This window comes from Pholcus phalangioides, unplaced genomic scaffold (assembly GCF_987345545.1).
Source record: "Pholcus phalangioides strain wild (caught in Gottingen) unplaced genomic scaffold, Ppha-v1.0 ptg000015l_1, whole genome shotgun sequence".
Taxonomy (NCBI): Eukaryota; Metazoa; Arthropoda; class Arachnida; order Araneae; family Pholcidae; genus Pholcus; species Pholcus phalangioides.
The window spans coordinates 88,349,846-88,369,399 of NW_028301608.1; the positions used below are offsets into that span (position 1 = coordinate 88,349,846).

Sequence of the window (19,554 nt, forward strand, 5' to 3'; positions counted from 1 at the left end):
AACATTCATCTTTCTGTCAGATATTTGTCATTTTAAACGTTTTATTTCGTTGAATTTCATTTTAAACCACTGAAATCTGCTACAGTGCTTCATTTCCCGTCATTGAAGATATTCATGTTATAATAGCAATAGTTGGCAACTTCGCGAACTTTTCACGTCATTTTTGGCGATAATTGGTTATGTCCCGCATTGGAAACCCAAATATCCCATATTTCTCTCGGAAAATATGGTCAATATAGATGATGAAAATTACGTGGAAAAATTCCAGACCTATAGTCAGTCTAGCTTTAGGTGACCATACGTCCCGTATTTCCCGGGACAGACCCGGTATTTTCTGTTTTTTTTGGCCCTCCCGACTTTTTGGCAAAAGTGTCCTAGTTTTTCCCGTATTTCACACGAAGCCTACTTGAATTTTTATTCCTTATTGAAGTCAAAGATTGAAATTATTTTTCAACTCATAAATTATTTTATGATAATTACAACTATATATGGGAATATTAATCTCCCATATTTGCCTTGGTAAACTTTTTTATTTTCGTGGAATACATTTTAATCCACTGCAATTTGAAAGTAATGCATCATTTCCCGCCATTTGTGATTTTTCCGTAATTTCAACAATATTTGGCAACGGTGTTTGGTTTTGGCGATAATTGGCAATTTCCCGTATTTTCCCGTATTTGGAATCCCGGTGTCCCGTATTTCTCTTGAGAAAATATGGTCAGCTAATGCTAGCTGAACACCCAACAACAACAACTAAAATAATTCAATGATGATAAACAAACCGATTTTGAAAATTGGCAAAAGTCCTTGAGGTTGATAATGAGAGGACAGAGGAAAACACTTGATGGAAGCGTCGATAGAAATCGGCTTCTATCAAGAGTGTATTTCATTTGCTTATCTGTTGGTGAAGGAGAAGAAGAATAAAAAATTGATATCAAGGACATCTTGAATTAACATTTCTACTTCAAAGTTTAATTTGTTTTGTTGTTGATCTATGATCGCACCAATGATGTAAAGTATTGATCTACGCGTGCTGTACAAGTTATATTTGTGCAATTAATTACGAATACATGATGTAAAACTCAAGTGAAATGCTAGCAGCACACGTACTTGTCATTGTGTATTGCTCAAACATTAATAAGGAGTCTCTGAAGAAAGAACAAAAAACAACGTCCTTCTCTGTGGAAATTTGTTGATTGTTGTAAACATTGTTGTAAAATCCATCGTTAAAAAAAATAGCAGGTTGGTTGTTGCAAGCTCTGTTGTTAAAAGAGACAAAAAAAATATCATTATCATTGTTGTAAGCATTATTGCAAAATCCATTGTCAAAAGAAACATTGTTAGAAGAAGAGCAGTTTGACTGTTTTAAGCATCATTGTTGAAAGCAACAATGGTGGGGTAGGTGCCATTGTTGTTGCACCTACCCCACTATGATCACTCAACTACCACAGTGGTAGTCTGATCCACTGTAATCCACAAAAGTTCACAAATTTCATTCACCAATGATAAAATATTAAGAAATGGTCATGAGGTTAATTGAGATTGTTTAGAAGAGGGTGGAATGAACTTTGGCTTTCCTCACCCCCCCCCCCCCATATTCAAAAAGACCCTGTATTCCTTTATCGTCTACCAAACGATGTTGTGGTTGTAAAATTCATTGTTGAAAGAGGTTAGAAAAATAACAGGATTGTAGAAAAATAATTTCGTTGTTGTATGCTCTGTTGTTGAAAGAGGCAGAAAAATATTGGTGATTGTTGTAAGCATTATTATAAAATGCATTGTGTCAAAAGGGACATTGTTAGAAACCCATCAGGTTCACTGTAGCAAACATTGTTAAAAAAAACGAAGTTGATTGTATTAAGCTCGGTTGTTGAAAGAGACGTTAGAAAATATGAAGTTTATTGTTGCAAAAATTGGTATAAAATCTATTGTTGAAGAGACATTGTTAGAAAAATATGCGGTTGATTGTTGTGAGCTTTTACACATTCCTCTACAGAATTCCTAACAAATTTCTACATGGCAGAATGTGTGTGTACTTGGTGTGAACTTCACAATATGTGAATTTTGTTTCTGTGTAATGCTTGTTATGTGTAGTGCTGCCATAAATTTTTATAACCATGAGTGATGATCAGTTTGCACTGTTGTGGTGCCTGTTGTCCTCTGTAATGAGAATTTTTAACAGGGAGATCAGCTCGCATTTGACCTCGAAGTTGGGAACCACAGAAAACCAACTTCAGCCAACCCACCACTGTGGCAACAGTGGGTTCGAACCCGGGTCCTCGCTATCCAAGTCACTATGACCACCACTCAACTACCACAGTAGTGGTCTGATCCACTGTAATCCATGAAAATTCACAAATTTCTTTCATCAATAATGAAATATTAAGAAATGGATGATTGGTCATGAGGTTAATTGAGGTTGTTTAGAAGAGGGTGGAATGAACTTTGGCTTTTCTTATTGTGATGGTCCTTATTGTGTCCTTATTGGTCATTATTGTGATCCCTCCTCCCCCACATTCAAAAAGACCCTGTATTCCTTTATTGTCTACCAAACAAGCATGATCTTTTTAGGAATCTTACGCCAAATTAAACCACATCAGTGTTTTCATTCATGTTTCGAATAGGTATTTGTATGAGTAACACTTTTTTTTTCTTATTTGTGTACATTTAAATGTTGCAGGATCCATAATGGCTCACCGGACAGTCATTATTGTTTTAGCTGGTGCTGGAGCTCTATCCCTTGCTGCCACTGCCATTTACTTTCTGACAAGGAAGAAGAAAGTCTATGTGAAAGCTGCCAGAGTGAAGAAATTATATATTCATCCAATAAAGTCGATGAAAGGAATCGAAGTTCAAGAACTGAAGTGCGTTGCCATGGGTGTTGAAGCGAATGGCTGGTTTGATAGGTAATAGATATGATCTGCTCTCTTATTCTACAACAATTGTTTCCTTTCAATAAATTCAATGGTAAAAACTGTGAAACCTCACATAGTGATATTCTGTGGGCCCAGAAAAAATATTGTTGTGGAGAGGGATTATTGTTATATCGAGAGGCAACAGTGCCACCAAATTTATGCTTTTGTTGGTATCTTTCCTAAATCTGCATTGTTAGTACCATCAGAAAATGTGCTTTAAAGTATTTATTTGTGGTGAAAACGAATTAATTAGTTGATCAATGAAATTCATTCAAATGCATTGCTCCTGTAAAGAAAACATTTCACTTTTGTGTCTTTTAGAGAAAGTGGCGGCGCCAACACCTTCATCAACAACAATCACATGTGGTGCAAAACACTGACATTAGAGGCTCTTGGGGGAATGAAAACAAGTTGATGAGAAGTTAAAATTTAATTTAAGACGATTCGGAGCAGAATATAGAAAAATATTGTAGTGGTTTCACAATCTCTAAAAATACCATTATAGATGTATTCCTCGTAGTAGAGGATATTGTATCGAGTAACATTGTAGCAAGGTTTCACTGTATTATTCATTGGAACATACACTATCTACCATTAATTATTGGGATTTACACTTGTCAGCAGTGGGTAGTTTTTGTCTGAGGTGTTTTCTACTGGTCAGGGACTGCTGCGATGAGTACCCCTCTCCATATTTGCCTGTTGTCTATTTATCTCCAATCATAGTAGTATGAACCAAATGCAATGATCTAAGGCTGTTCCAGCCGAAAGTGTCGAAGGCAGATGACAGCATCCTCAGAAACTAACATAATGTTAGGTATAGAGCACATACACAACACAATGCAGTGTGCATTAGTTGATTAGAAGTTCCCGGTAAGTATGATATATTGGTTGTTACGCATGATCGACAATCGTCTCAGTAAGTCTGATAAATTTATCACTTTTACTGGCGGTTATGCATAATACCCCAAGCATTATCAGTAAATTTGGTAAATACTAAAAAAATATATTACTTTTATCATTGATTATGCATAATAACGAGGTATTATTGGTTGATTTGATAAATATGAAAAAAGTTTCCAAATGAGTCTCAGTCATACATTTGATAAATGCAGTCAAACTTCGATGTTACAAGCTCTCATTTAATGAATTTCACGATTTAACAACTTTTTTCAAATCCCATCCCTGTGTGAATCTGTTAAATGAGAACTTGTGAAAATTCATTAAATCACTTTCTTTTTTTTTAAATTTGTGGAATAGGAGTTTGTTGTGTCGAGGTCTGATTGTATGATTTGTCAAATAAAAGACATTATAGTTGGGCCCAATTGTAGAATTCAATAAGTATGAGTTTCTTATGGTGTCTGATTGTATATGAACAAAAACTTGTAAAAGTTTGGTTAATCAAATAAGTTGTTAAATGAGAGTTTGTTATATCAGGGTGTAACAGTAAAATTTGTTGAATAAGAGTTCATTAGATTGCGGTCCAATTTTAGAATATGTGAAGCAGGAGTTAATTGTGGGTTATTTTGGGGATGTTCAGAATAATTCGTTAAATCTGAGTTCGTATTTTATCCAGTTCAGACTCTGATTCACATGTAAGGGTCATCTAAATAATAAATCTTATGGCAATGGGATCAACTTATGCAAATTCTTGAACAGGGCACAGGAATGGCTAGTTACGGCACTGCATATACAGCAAAACCATGTTTTTATAAATTAAACAGGACTTTTTCATTCATTCTTGTAATATATATTGGCTTATATATTGAGGAAAACAGTTGACTTCGGGTTCTACTATATTATGCAAAAAAGTGTTTTTATATCAGAATTTTTTCACCCCCAGTTTAACGTTTGATTATGATTAATGTTATTTTTAAAATATGTGTTATAGGTCATTCATGTTGGTGTCCGATGAAAATGTCTTGGTGTCGCTGAGACAAGAGCCTAGTCTTATTAACATTGATGTATCATTTTCCGGTAAAGAACTTGTTTTATCTCACAGCTCATTGGAGCCATTGAAGATTGTCAAGAAAGCCCATGTTTCACCAGACGATGAAATTAGAACCTGCAGGTCAGTTGATTTTTCCTTCTGCTTCTTACAAGTTTATGATAGTATGTTAATGCAGTATATGAATAAGCGTGACTTAACCTGCATTTACCTTTATCACTGCCTATCAGATAAGCAGTTTGCAAAAAAAACCTTCAGCCTGCTGACGTTAATGCAGCATCTGAAAGAGTTTCATTCTGCCCATAAACATGTGTCTTCTAATATGGAAGCCAGATGGCAGCACCACCACTCTGACATGAAACACATAATACCTACCTACCATCACCAGAGTCCTCACTTGGTCAATAACAATCTCATTTCTGTATGTTGAGGTTCTACCAGAATATGCTTCATTTTCCATTGATGTCTGGCCATTGTTGGAGTTGTTGTACTATTCCTTTTTCTGGTGTAGGTGCCCATATCTTCATCTGCAAAGGTCTGTTGAATCTTGTGGATTGTTTCCACTTGGGAATTACCAAACCTCATACAAAATTTTATGCAGTAACATTGTTAAAGTTTTTCCTGCCATTTTGTCGAAAACAAAACATGACGACACTCGCACTTCTTCACTCATCGACTGTCTGCCAGCAATTGGTGGCTTTTACAGGCAGGTAAAAATTCAAGCATGAGCATTAGGATTGCCTACATACGTGCACCAAACAACAACTCCTTAGCTTCATTGGTTTAACAGACAAAAAATTATCATCAGATACTTTTTTAACAAGCCAGAAATGACAAAAACTGCTGTCCCTGAGATGCTGTCCTTGGCTGTATCATCAATATATACATATATATACACTAGCCTATTATCCCAAAAATATCAGGAGCAGTCCCTGCAATAAGATCGGATAGCCATTCAAGTATTTAGTATTTAGGCCATTCTAAACCCGCTGTCTGAAACGCAATGGCCAGAAGGATCAGGAGTATACTTGTATCTCACCCATCAATACCCATCTCCTGGGTAAAGGCCCACAACGACCAGTGGAAAAAAGAGCTACAGGGCCATCATTTAAACTTTTTCCGGGGGGAGGGGGCAAAGCACATGTACTCAATGTATGTATATATATATTTGTATATATATATATATACCATTTTTAGTGTATTTTCGAAAGTCAGCCCCCCCCCCCGCCCCCCTAAATGATGGGCCTGAAGAGCTAGCAGATGCGATGGCCAAGGAAGCGACCAATACCAGTATTTTGCTACAAACATTTATATACAGCTTCTTACGCCAAATCACTCCTCTGGAAGGACATGATAGCAAATTGGCAACTGAATTGGGATATGCCAGAGGCATCCGGAAGATCATCTCATGAAGTTATAAAGAAAGTATATACTAGGAGCAGGGGCTGATCACACGGGCTCTTCTTATTTGTCACTGGTCATGGGCATTTCCCAGCAACATTACATCGCTTTAAAGTAATTGCCAGCAATAAATGCTGTTGTTTTGGGCCTAGCATGCCCCTGCGCTACATCACATGCTGTCCAGAAACGATGCCCTTTCACTTCCGTTCGCCAGCTGCCCATTTACACAGACCATGGATGCTTGGCATACTACATCAAGAGGAATCAAAAGTAAAGGTAAGAAAAATGGTGAAATTTTCCTTGAAGAACATCCTGAGAAGATAAGGGATCCATCTCCTGCAGCTCCTGTAACTCTGGTATCAGCGCCTCCATTAAGGAGATTGCTGCGTCTCCACTCTGACAGTGTGCTGGTAGCACTGTTAGCAAGCGAGGATAAGAATGAATCCCAAACCTAATTAAGTCCCGGAGAAATTTTCAAGATCTTTAACAGTGATCAAGAATAAATTATACTGTTTGGATTAAACTGTCTCAGCGCAGTGGGGTGCTCTGCCCTTCTGTCATACAATCCTTGATCAATAAAACTTCTGATTGTGCATTTTGCAATATGATTTTATACAACTTTCTATAATTGTTTATTGTCAGTGCGCGTTACACTTTGACTTTAACTTCATTGATTTTATTCTTTGATTTACATAATTTTAATTACAATGCACTACATGTAATCTTTGACGTATTAATGAATTCTAGTTTTGCCAGAGATGCCCTGGTCCCCCCTGGGGGCGAGCAAAGTGCTTGTGTTGCTTCTTGCAACAGAGCCTGGGTGTCTCGCGGTTTCTCCAGGAGCAGTCCCTACACTGACCAGAAGTAGTCCATTCATCTTGTCAGAAACACTGTATATAACATTTATGAAATAGTATTAAATCTATTCATCCAATGGAAAAGATTTAGCAATTTTATTTATCACCAGATTTATTTATAATTTGAATAATTCATTAAATTTAATTTTTTTATTATACTGGAATCTCTTCCCCCCCCCCCCCCCAATTACAATCTTATCCACTAAATTCAACTCACTTTGCATGATTTCATCTTATGTGATTATTTTGCAGAACCGATTAATTGCATAAAGGATGCCTGTATTTGAGGTTTTGACATTCAATCCCTGGTTTAACCTCACCAACCCTGGGTTTAGTAATTGGTATATTTTGACATTACTCTGTAAATTCTAGAAGAGCAATGAATGTGAGGAAATTTATAAGTTTTATTAATGAAATATATTTTTGATTTTTAAGAGTGCATAAGAATGATGTGAAAGGTATCGATTGTGGAAATGAAATAGCTGAATGGTTTCAAAAATACTTGAATCGTGCTGATGTACGTTTAGTAGAATTTTTACCAGAACTGGGAGGAAGGAAATATGCATACCAAGATCCAAATTTTGTCAAAGCTACTAAAAACCATAAGGTACTTTTATCATTTGGGAGATTGAAATTTATGCAATGAACAGTAGGAACGAACGTTTTGTAGTTTTTACATTAATCATATTTAATCTGTGTGTGCCATAAAACTACTTTTTTTCTTCGAAAATTGTTGGAATTTATTTAAATTCACACAGATAGCTTTCCAAGATGAGTCTGCAGTCCACCTGCTTTCAGAATCATCTGTGAAAGAGCTGAATGAAAAATTAGAAGAGAAGGTCTCGGCATTGAATTTCAGGCCGTCTATATATGTAGAAGAATGTTCAGCATTCGAAGAAGTAATTATTGTTATTTTAAGTGTGATTTGATGAGATAATTTAATTTTCACATATATTTTTCTTCTGGTTGTGAGCGGAAATATCATTTATACATGGGCCTCCAGGGACCACCAGAAAAATGAGATCTGGTATTATGATTACTGAGAGTATAGTGGACGGTGAATAATTCGGCCGTGATCAGTAATCTGACATTTTTATGCCGGTTTTCTTTGCGAATAGATGAGGAAAATATGTCACTGCACTGTCAGGAAGTAAGCCCCAGAACATCATCTTTTCTCAGAGGCCCATGATGCTGTTAAGATGACCCTGGGTGTGAGAAAAATAGTACATTGTTCGCCATTGCGCTTTTAGCTGCTGTTGTCGTACTGTGCCATAAATGTATGCAGTGCAAAAATTAACCTTTTAAAAAAATCTCTTGACAAGACTACATTTTCTGTTTGCATTGAAGATGCTTGAATTCAGCATGAAGATCTTACACATCCATTAGCAACTACTTGTGAAACTCTGGGGCCAATGGCCGCATTTTGGAAACCACTGACTTTTCAGTGGTGGCTTCAGGGCTATGCGATTCACATGGTCACACCTTGTGCTGCTATAGAAGAGGGTGCCAAATAAGTGCTGAAAAAAAAATAATTGTAATTGTAGGAAATATTAAAACATTTTTGTCTGTAAAAATTTTAACTACAAATTTGTGTTAGATTCGTAGAGTAAACTAATTTTCTATGCATATCATCTTGTTGGAGGTTTTAATGGTCATTTCTTACTGATGCGGCTTATACAGGGTAATTCAGAAAAGATGGGAAAAACTTTAAGAGGTAATAGTACACACCAATACAAACAATTGTCATAGAAGAATTCATGGTCTAACATGAAATGCAAACACACTAGCACATTTCAAAATGATCGCTCTGCAAACATTAAAGCAGCATTCCTTTTGAAATTTATCAGGAGAAAAAGAACACCATGCATGCAAATGTAACCTGGGGAAGAAGAAAAACTATATGCAAATCTGTGTCACAGTGAATAAGCACGGACACCAGCCCTGTGAAATTATTCTGGCATGCTACTGTTCTAACAGTTGTAACATACGGGATAATATATGGCGCACTGTAGTAATGCTGAAAAAGCAGAGATGCATTTCATTTACGCAGCTGCAAAGGGAAGTACCACAGAGGCAACTTTTTTTGTGTGTGTGTGTACTACCACCTCTTAAAGTTTTTCTCATCTTTTCTGAATCACCCTGTATGTCAAAGGAATGCTGAAACTATGTCTTGAGCCTATATTTATTTTTATGTCCGTAGGGTTCAAAGAAGATAAACTCCTCCCGAGAAAAAAATTGTGAATAATTTTTCTTATGATATGTATCATTTTGCTTTTATTTTCATGTCCAAGAGGGAAAGTTGGAAATTCTCATTTGGAGCTTAATCTTAATGTTAATCCAATAAGATGCATTTTGTTCCAAGAAAATGTGGCAGCTGTGCAGAGGTTACACTTGTTCGAAGGTGACCGTTATGGGAGGTTTCACTGTATATGATTTATACTAAAAATGCTCATTGGGCATATATTTTCTTCCCAGTGATATTTGTATTTTTTTTGTCTTTGTAATTTTACCCTGTTTCCAGGTACAAGGCCCAATGTTGCACCTTGGAACATTTTAGCCCGCTCTTAAATCCATATCTCATGGGTATAGTAGAATATGAAGGTAATTTGAGTATCACCCGATATGTCTCATTCACTAGTACACAGATACTAAAAATTAATTTAGTGAAATTTTATGGTAATAATTGAGATACTTTTGAAAAATAATGTTCCAAAGTACAACTCTCCCCTACATAAGCCTAATTCCTTTCAAAAATAATTTAGGCTATGTATGTATTTATACATTTAATTGTATTAAGATTCCTTTTCAATATTTACTAGGATGATTGGCAATTCATACGCTTTCAGAGTGGAGCAGAAATTGCAACTGTATATCCATGTGGAAGGTAATTGTGAATTGTGTTACTGAAATTCCTGAACATACACACTAATAGTTTTATTGTTATTGAAAAACACAGGGTGTTTCAAAAAGAATCGTCCAATTTAAAAAAATTATAATTCAGGTTTTAATCCATTTTGATCGAATAATGTATAGGTGGAAAGAGGGAAATCTAGAGTTTCACGCAGTTGCCGATAGGTAGCGCTAACGCTCTTTCTTTGGCCGCCACTTCAGCGTTTGTCAAGATGGCGACTGCACAACAGAAATTGTTTTGTGTTCTAAGCTCTGCAAAGTGTGATTCCATAACAACTGTTCATCATGCTTTTCGTCGACAATATCCTGGTATTGAACTTCCTACTGCTCAGAGCATTAGACAATGGTATGAACAATTCTGAGATACAGGTTGTCTGTGTAAAGGGAATTTTCTGGCCATCTCCGCATGTCAGACGAACATGTGGAGTGCATCCGGCAGAGTTTTCCACGTAGTCCACAGAAATCCACTCGCAGTGGATGCAAACATGCTTGCAAAAGTTTGGAACGAATTCGACTACCGTATATAGACATATGCCGTGCATTCCAAGGTAGACATATTGAGCACCTTTGATTTGGTTTGTAAAAAAACTTTATGATCAGCCATGTAACATAAAATTAATGTTGAGTGTCTATGTTCAATATTTTTCATAATGTACACATTTCGAATCGAGCAATTCTTTTTAAAACACGTTGTATATTGAGAACTGTATCTAACTTATTTGCAAATCATGAAACAGTGTGATAAATAAATACGATTGTCTGAGGCTAAGACACTGTCATAAATGTGAGTTGCAACTAGGCATTTTACCAAGGGTTTGGCATCATCAGAACAACTGCAATGAACAGATGAGAATTGAAACTATTATTGCTTCCTTTGCAGATTCAATCATGGAGAAATGCTGCTGTTTTTAGGCTGACTCAGCTCGATTTTCTGGGATTTGGTCATTTACCATGTGTGCAGAATGCTCCTAATGGTTGGCAGTAGCAGTCATTTAATGTTAATGTTATGCAATCATTTAGTTTTAATGTTGTGTTACATTTAGTACCAATATGAAATCTTGATAAATAGAATAGGTTGCTGGTCACATTCTAATTCATCTATTTGTGATCTATTTATGAAAGAATGTTTTGTGAATTATTTATAATATTATATATATAGTAAAACCTCTTTAAAACAAACATTGTATGAAATGGAAACCTGTCTTAATCGAAATCAAAATATAGTTTGTTCAATGGTTAGTGCTTTTATTTGCACCTTTATGAATAGAAAAATCTGTCTTAAAACAGAATAATATTTCAGTCTATTGGCATTCATGCAGGTTTCACTGTATATTCATTTTTATTCCATCTATCAGAATGAAAACTTCAGATAGTAAGCAGTGATCTATAATCCACACCAAGAAATCTGGATGTTTTCTTCATTGTATAATAATCTGCTCATTATAGGCAAGAAATTATGGTTTTCTTTTCTTTCATTAGATGTGTCTTGACCACAGTCAACCCTATAAATGGAGTGAAAACCAATAAAGAGCCTTTGAACACTCTGAGAAAGTAAGAAATAGTTTTATGTTCATTTACTTTTCAGAAACCTAAAGTACAAACATGATTTCCTTTACCCTACATGCTAGGATAGTATAACACAGATGCGCATTTTGAATGAATTTTCACTGAGAAGCAATGTCATCACAGTTTTGTAGAACCATGTACAGCTGGCGTTCGTTGTGATGACACATCCTATTCTTCTTCCATGGAAAACGGAGGTTATTGTATCAAACATTTGAAAAAAATATTATCTTCTTAAGGCAATTCATATTCGAACTTGAATAAAACTATTATATTATTTATTTTGTTTTAAGCAGTTGAAATTAAAGTGCACCACAGGTTAGAGAATGGTAATGAAATTGTAATAATCACATGCATGAACCTCTGTCTTAAATTATCCAATATCAAAGGTCAAGGTTGAACACTAATCTGGCAAACGAAAAACACATTTTGAACATTTCTTTTCAAAAAAGAAGCTTGGAAGAGCTAAGTTTGGATGTTGCATTGGATTTAATGGTCTTTGTAGATCCTTACATTGGATGAATAAGAAAAAATTTGGGACTTATCATGCAGATTGTTATAATGAAATGGTCTCAATAACGCAGGGTCATTATAACCAGTGTCAACTGTATTAGTGAAATAGATAAATACAAATGCAGAAAGAATTAGCCTGCCACTTCTATTCTATGGCCAACTTTTTTTGCAAAAACTTTTTCTTGGAACGGACAATAGGCTCCATAACATGAAAACCACTCCTATTCTATGGCAACTTCAACATGCAGTCGATGGGCAACATGTCCATGACCATTTCTCGTAAATAAGAGAAGAAAAAACAAGTTTTTGTGCAATTATTATTATTTTTGTTATGCATTAAGACTTGATAGTTCTCCTTCATAACCTTTTTATCTAGCCTTATAATCTTTATACATCAACTTGAATACCTGTTAGGGTCAATCAGGTTTTCTGTTTGTGTGTGACACTATCACATCGAAAACATTTGTGAATAAGATGACAAAGGCTAATGCTATATGCTTAATTCTAGCTAATAACAGAGTGTAAAAAATTTGCTCCTGGGGTTGGGGAAGAAAGAGACTGGGTAAACTTATGATTTCCATTGAATAGGTGAAGGATGAAATTTTGGCTTTGTGGAAACTTTCATCACTTTTGAGCACATACAGTAAAATAGCAGTTAGAGAGTAAAAGAATGTGAGGAAAGAACATATACAGTGCTTACTAAAAGTAAAGAACATGTCTCTGATGGAAAGTTGCCCTTATGCAGGGTTCTCCAACTTTTTCCACACCCAGTTCCCCTTTCCCTGCTCAATGCTTATCCATAGCTCCCCAGAACAGTTTAACAAAGCATCTCTTTGAAAAAACCTTTGTCAGGATCACTGTTCCTTGGCATCCCTGACAAAGGTTGGTAGTTTACCAGGGCACCACAGTGCACAGTTTGAGAACCTCTGCCCTAATTTCTGGTATATACCTGGATCCCATTTATAATACGAGTATTAGTAAGTTCAGACTCTACAAAAATAAGTTGTACTAAGCGCAGGAAAACATTCTAAGTTGGAATGTTATAAACAGAATGCACTTTTTTTTTGGGGGGATGGGGGTTGTAAATAAATTGAGCGTAATATTTTAAGATATTGAAAACCATTATTTTTTGACAGAGACACCCCCTCCCAAATGTTTTCTTTCCCTTGTCTACCAGCGTAAAACTTCTATTCAGCAGTCACATCCACAGACGGCCACTTTTTTATGTAACACAGAGAGGCCATCTTAGAGAAGTTTCACTGTATGCCAAACTTTAACTAGAGAGAGTCATTTCATAAGTTTTTAGCAGCTTTTGAAAACTGATTATAAGGTTGCAGAATATTCTTACAAGTTATCAAGGTGCGTGTAGTTGTAAAAGTTGCTTCATGAACTTATATTTGGTGATTTAAATACCAATACCATTCACTTATGGTGAAATGAAATATGGTAGACAAATTATTTTCTTATTGCTATTATTATTATATTATTCTAATTGCCCATGTTCTTTATTTTGCAGGTTTAGAGTGGCCAAGGATCAGAATCTTGCGAAGGATATGAGTTATAGTCCATGCTTTGGCATTATTTGTAGAGTTGACAGAATTGGAATTATACGAGTTGGAGATGATGTTTCTGCTGTAGTGAAAAAAGGACAATATTGTATCAGCAAGAAATAATAAGGTTGAATTTGTTCAGATATATTTGGAAATAATTTGAATATAAGCAATATGTGTGAAAATATATTATTTTTTATGTAAAATATATTAGTGCCAAAGCCTGAAGTTTGCTACTTCGCAAACTGGCCAGTGTCCCAAATTCAGGATTTTGCTGGCTTCTATATATGGATCACTTTGATATGGGGTCATTTCTGCATTGGCATATTTTTTTGGGGGATAATTATGGTCATTTATAATTATGGTTAGCTATGACAACTTTTATGATCAAATTAGTCTGAATATGGATATCTTAGTGATCTACATGTAGGGATAGACATATATGGGCTGAGCAAAGCCTGGTGAAAGCCTGAATTTCGGACATTGGCCAGATTAACTGGACCGGCTGGTTTTCTAAGTGGCAAACTTTGGCTTTGGTAGAAACATATATAAAATGTTAAGGTAAAAATAATTTAGTGCTGTTATAAGGTTGGATGTGTGTACTTTCTCACCTCTTAACACGAGACGTGAATGTGTTCATGCTTTAAACCAGCGTTTTTTCAACCTTTTTTATCGTGCAGTACACGTGAACTTCCAGGCTACACGTAATACAAGATTTTTTTTTAAAGTAATTTTGATGATTTAATTATTACCAATCAATAAAATTATTGTAAAAAATAATTGAAGTTATTGAAACAAAATTTAATTATATATCTGAGCTGGCAAAATTTGTAGAATGTTTTTCTTTTTTGGACAGGAGCACTCTTAAACCTTCTTCCAAAGATTCTAACCATGCTCGGTTTTTATTTTCAATTTTCTTCATTGCAGAAAAACTGATTTCACAGTAATATGATGTCAAGAACAGGATTATTGCTCTTTTTTTTTTTTTTTTTTTTTTTTTTTTTTATAAAATTTCAAAATTTGTCATTAATCAATTCCCAAATCTATTACTTACCAAATTAAATCAAAATTTAATTGCTATTTTGAATGTTTTCATTCTGATCTGCTATCTCTCTCAGAATTTATTTTTACTGTAACCGCTTTCCATTTTCTGTAAAATTTTAATCTGCTGATACTTGCAAGGAATCTATGGTTCTCAGACCTTTTGACTCTTGAAGTCCTTCTTAAGAAAAAAATCCCTATATTGGAATCTCTTGGGCGTCTTTTTAATTTTTTCACTGAATTTATTGATAATTTTCATTTTACTGGAGTGACCACAGCTAATTCATTCAAGGGGCTCCATAGAGCACAGGTCGGGAACCACTCCTTTTTTAAATAAAATGTCTTGCCCAGTGTGGGCAAAATACTCATATATGTTGGCTGAAGCTGCATAAAAATACTTTTCCAAAATTTTGTGCAATAAATCAAACCTCTGAAAAATGTGTTTAATGAAGATCTCATCGACTTTACACCTCTGTGGTTCAAATGTTTCTATTGCATTTCTCTATTTTAACTCGCTTTCTCCAACAAATTTGATAGTCTCATCTAGGACTTGTTTTTAAATTGAGGCACTGTTGACACTTCTTTTTGTAGAAAGCAATGTGCGTAGAAACATTCTTCAGATTTTTATTTCTTGTTTTTTCATTTTTATTATGAAATCATATTACTTGTGTATAGTATCTCAATTTTGGTTGCTTTAGGAAACCACACTTACGATCCACTCAATGCACACTGGTGTGGCATACCAGTTAAAAAACTATGTTTTAAATTGTGAGTTTCAATATTATTAGCTCTCACGTAAATGTAAAATATATTAATAATATCTGAAGTCTTCCATGTATTTGTACAAGGTCCATCCTCAATAAAATAAATTAGACAAAATAATAATATGACTGATTACGAAGCATAACAGCGATCTCAAAATATTTTATTGGCACAAAATGATTCACGATGTACACATACTGAAAAAAAAGAAAGCAGCGATGAAAGATGAATGTTTTATGATATTTTGAACAAAGCTTTCATGAAAAAGAGAAAGAGAAAAAACAATGTATAGTTTTAGTATCAAATGCTAGCAACTCAACATAACTTTTAAGAAGCCAGAGTATAACAATGTAAATTAAGTAACGAGATTAACAATCATAGTGAATGTCAAACACATCATAGAAAATGGTAATAAAATTGTATTTGTGAGCTGCAAAAATTCAGCATTGTATCTTTCTTGTATTCTCTTGCAAATATTTTTGACACTACATGATAAAAAAAAAAAGGGGGGAATATATAGAGATGTTTTATCAGATCGAGCCTCTGACCACAGGCTCAGCTTTTTACCTATATAATTATCATGCTAGCTAATTCATTCATTCATTTTACTGAAGAAAAGAACAGAACTGATAATATATTAGAGGTACCCATAAGTAGTGTAGTTCTCCAAAGCAGAATGCACTTTGCATTGCTCTACAATGAACCCTCAGCTTACTGGAAATGTTCTGCAGTGAAAATTCACATAAGTGTTTTCTTAACTTTCACTTTTTCCAAGACTTTTTTTTAAAGTTTTTCCAGATTGTTCTGTGATGTGCGTCACAGATTTTGGCATATTCTGCTTTAGGGGGTGAAATTCTTGTGGGTATGTACTTTTGGGCTGTTTCTTAGCTTATTCCAGTTTTGCTTGTTGAGGTTTGCATGTGTTGTGCTTTCAGTTGAGACCTTTTAGTGTGATAAATACCATTTACAAATGAAGCAAAGCTAAGCTTGGAGAAACTCGTATGAAGCAATTTTTCTACAAATCACCAAGAAAAATAACAGAGTATCAACTGTGCCATCATGGGAAATAGATTCATCCCTCTGTATTTGCGGGAGATTATGCTCCATGGGATCAAAGTGGTGATGAAAAATCTGTGAATAACAGAAACCATAAAGTTTTGTTTCTTAGGCATCTAAACACAACACTTTCTACATGAGAGCTGTCTGGATCCAGGGCTTTAATTTTGAAAACACTAATGTTTCTTAAGTATTTCACCCGCACGATCGATCATGCTTGATCTTAAAGGGATATAGTAGCAGGTGAAGTTTCAGCAACGACAGATAGAATTTCAAGTTCTTTTTTCTTGATATCTGTTTGTAGATTCATTGGTGTCATAATAACAGGGAACTGCAACAATGAAGCCAACTGCTGTCAATATTTCAAATTTTTCTTTTAAAGTTCTCATTTCCAGGAACATTTAAACAACAGTCTTTTAGGCCGGTATTACACTATAAAAGTTTCATAAAACTTCATTTATAAAACGTGAAAAATTCAATCAATAAGGCTATCAGTTGCATTTTCTCAAATATAACTGACAACCTTATCGGTTAAATTATTCTTATTTTATAAATTAACTTTTATGAAACTTTTATACTGTAATCCCGGTCTTAGAAACATTTCCACAGAAGCACTAAAAGAACCTTTAAGAGAGGCTTTTTTAAAACATTTAACAAGCAAGTACAGTTTATATTTTGTTCCGATATGAGAATTGGCAGTGCAACAGTGTTTTCCACAAAACTGGGAAAGAGATCGCAATTGTGAAAACCGCAAAAATGAAATTTGTTAGTACTAGGGATAGACTGGAATAGAAAGCTATGATGGGTGCACTAAATTAAATGTATCTTCTTTTTTTAAATATATAAAATTTTCACAGAAGACGACAGAATATTACATTATTCATGGGTACCTCTTATACAAAAAAAGAGAAGGAGGAAGAATAATAAAAACTTTTTATAGAAACAATATAGAATCGACTGACTAAAGATGGAATTTTATTTCGTCGGTAGATTGACTTTGATTTGGGTTTTCAATCGTATATTTTTATTCAGTTTATTTGATAAAAAAAACAACCTAATAGATCAAAAGGGGAAAAAACAACTTATTAAACTATGAAGAAATCAATGAAAATTTACAGGAAAATAATTTTCTTCTTTATACACATAGAACACTCTTATACACATTTCTTTAAAGAATATAGTAAATCTATGAATTAAATATTATTTTCGAGCAAACAACACAAATAAATTAAATATGCAGTAATCGCATTCTCTGGAACAAAAATTTTTTTTTGTCTAAAACTGACGGAAAATAACTATCATTTAGACGACAATTAAAAGAAATCAAAATCTTTCCGACCTATCGCTAAGTCTACATTTATGCTGATGCAAAATACAAATGCTTTTTTTCACAATTGAAACAAACTTGCATGTTACATTTTAATTTACATATGGCAGAGTCATCCTAAGTTAGTTAATAGATACAAAATATTTCTAGGCACAACCACATACATATATTATATATAATAAATTACAAATCATTTGGTCATAGTAATGAAAAAAATGTGATCATGATACACATTTTTGTAAATGTTCAAGCTTATTCGAGTGATGAAATACTTATTGAGAATGAAAAAATATCTACTTTCAGACCGAGGAGTTTTTCCCAATATACAATTTTGAATATGCTATAGGAAAAAAAAGTACATCAGATACCATAATCATGGATGGTTCTTAGAGGCAGGGTTGGGTTTTTGACTTGACAAGCATCAAAAACTGGTTTAAACCATCAAAAACCTAGACGATGATTTTGGACTATATTTTGAACACAATAGGTTGATAACAAGATGAGTAACTTAATTTTTTGTGTATTACAGATTTTATTTTTAAACAATAATTTGTTCAAAATATTAATTATAATTTCCAATTTTGTATTTTTCGACAGAGTCTAGAGCAAATAATATATAATTTTATGGTCCATTTTATCTAAACTACTGATTTCCTGTGTTCAATTTAATAAGCGAAATAGAGTTGTTTATTCAAAATATGTGTGACCGGAGACCACAGGGTTAGGTTTCTTACCTCAGAAACTTAATCAGTATTAAAACAGTCAAAAACTTAATGTCAATGTTGTCAGTCTTACTTTTTCACTTAGAATAAGTTATAGGAGCTTTTCTTAAGCATCATATGCAATCAGCACTGCCAAATTAAAGGACATTTTAGTCCTACAATTTAATATTTTGATTGCTGGCTATATTCTAATGTTATGCATAATAAAGGTATCATTTTAAGTATCAGTGATTATTTAGATAATTTAATACTAACAGAAATCAACATTACATTTTTGGCATAAGAGAATTTTTAAACACCTATCTGTGATGAAAGGAGTACAGCAGATGTTATATCAATACACATACATAAGCAGTTGAAGAAATTTTTGAAGATCTAGAATCTGATCTTGAATTGAGGAATATCAAATAGTTCCAGCAGTGTTTCTCAATTGCTGGGCCACGGCCTGGTACTGGGCCCACGCATCATTCATACCGGGCAGCGAGTGATGGTCATTTAATTTCCCCTCATTCATTTGCCGTTAGTCGTGTGTTACCGGGCCTACTAACAAAAATAAATGAAGCTGGGCCACGGGCTTCCAAATGTTGAGAGCCACTGTTTTACATTATGTTCTATTCAAAGTGTATATTTTACATAAAAAAATAAACATATATTGACCAAAATAATTCTATAGAGAGCAGAAAATTATTTTATAATCATATTAAGTATTTTTTCTTTGTATAACATAGTCAATTTTAAACATTACATGTAATCAATGTGTATTTTCAACGGGAATTTTTATATTTAAAAGCAATGTTTAAGGTTTTTGAAAATTTTTGACAGAGGTTTGTGACGTGACAGTTTTAAACCATCACCAAACTGCCATGTATCAAAAACCTGCCAACCCTGTTAGAGGTAATTGATTTTTACGATATCACTTGAATTAGCGAAACAAAGACATGTCAAAAATTGTAAAATTATTTGGCCCAACACACGGAAACGTGTTAGCGAAC

The 19,554-nt window shown here is 34.2% G+C and overlaps 1 protein-coding gene across 1 annotated transcript; it reads left to right on the forward strand.

Moving 5' to 3' along the window:
* The first annotated feature begins 768 nt into the window (after positions 1–768).
* Positions 769–14,641, forward strand: LOC149076973 (mitochondrial amidoxime reducing component 2-like). Its single transcript, XM_089244703.1, has 8 exons — positions 769–1,242; positions 2,681–2,906; positions 4,804–4,983; positions 7,554–7,725; positions 7,877–8,017; positions 9,938–10,002; positions 11,508–11,579; positions 13,621–14,641. The coding sequence occupies exons 2-8, from the start codon at positions 2,689–2,691 to the stop codon at positions 13,775–13,777; spliced, it is 1,005 nt and encodes a 334-aa protein (XP_089100829.1). The 5' UTR covers positions 769–1,242; positions 2,681–2,688; the 3' UTR covers positions 13,778–14,641.
* Positions 14,642–19,554: the final 4,913 nt, after the last annotated feature.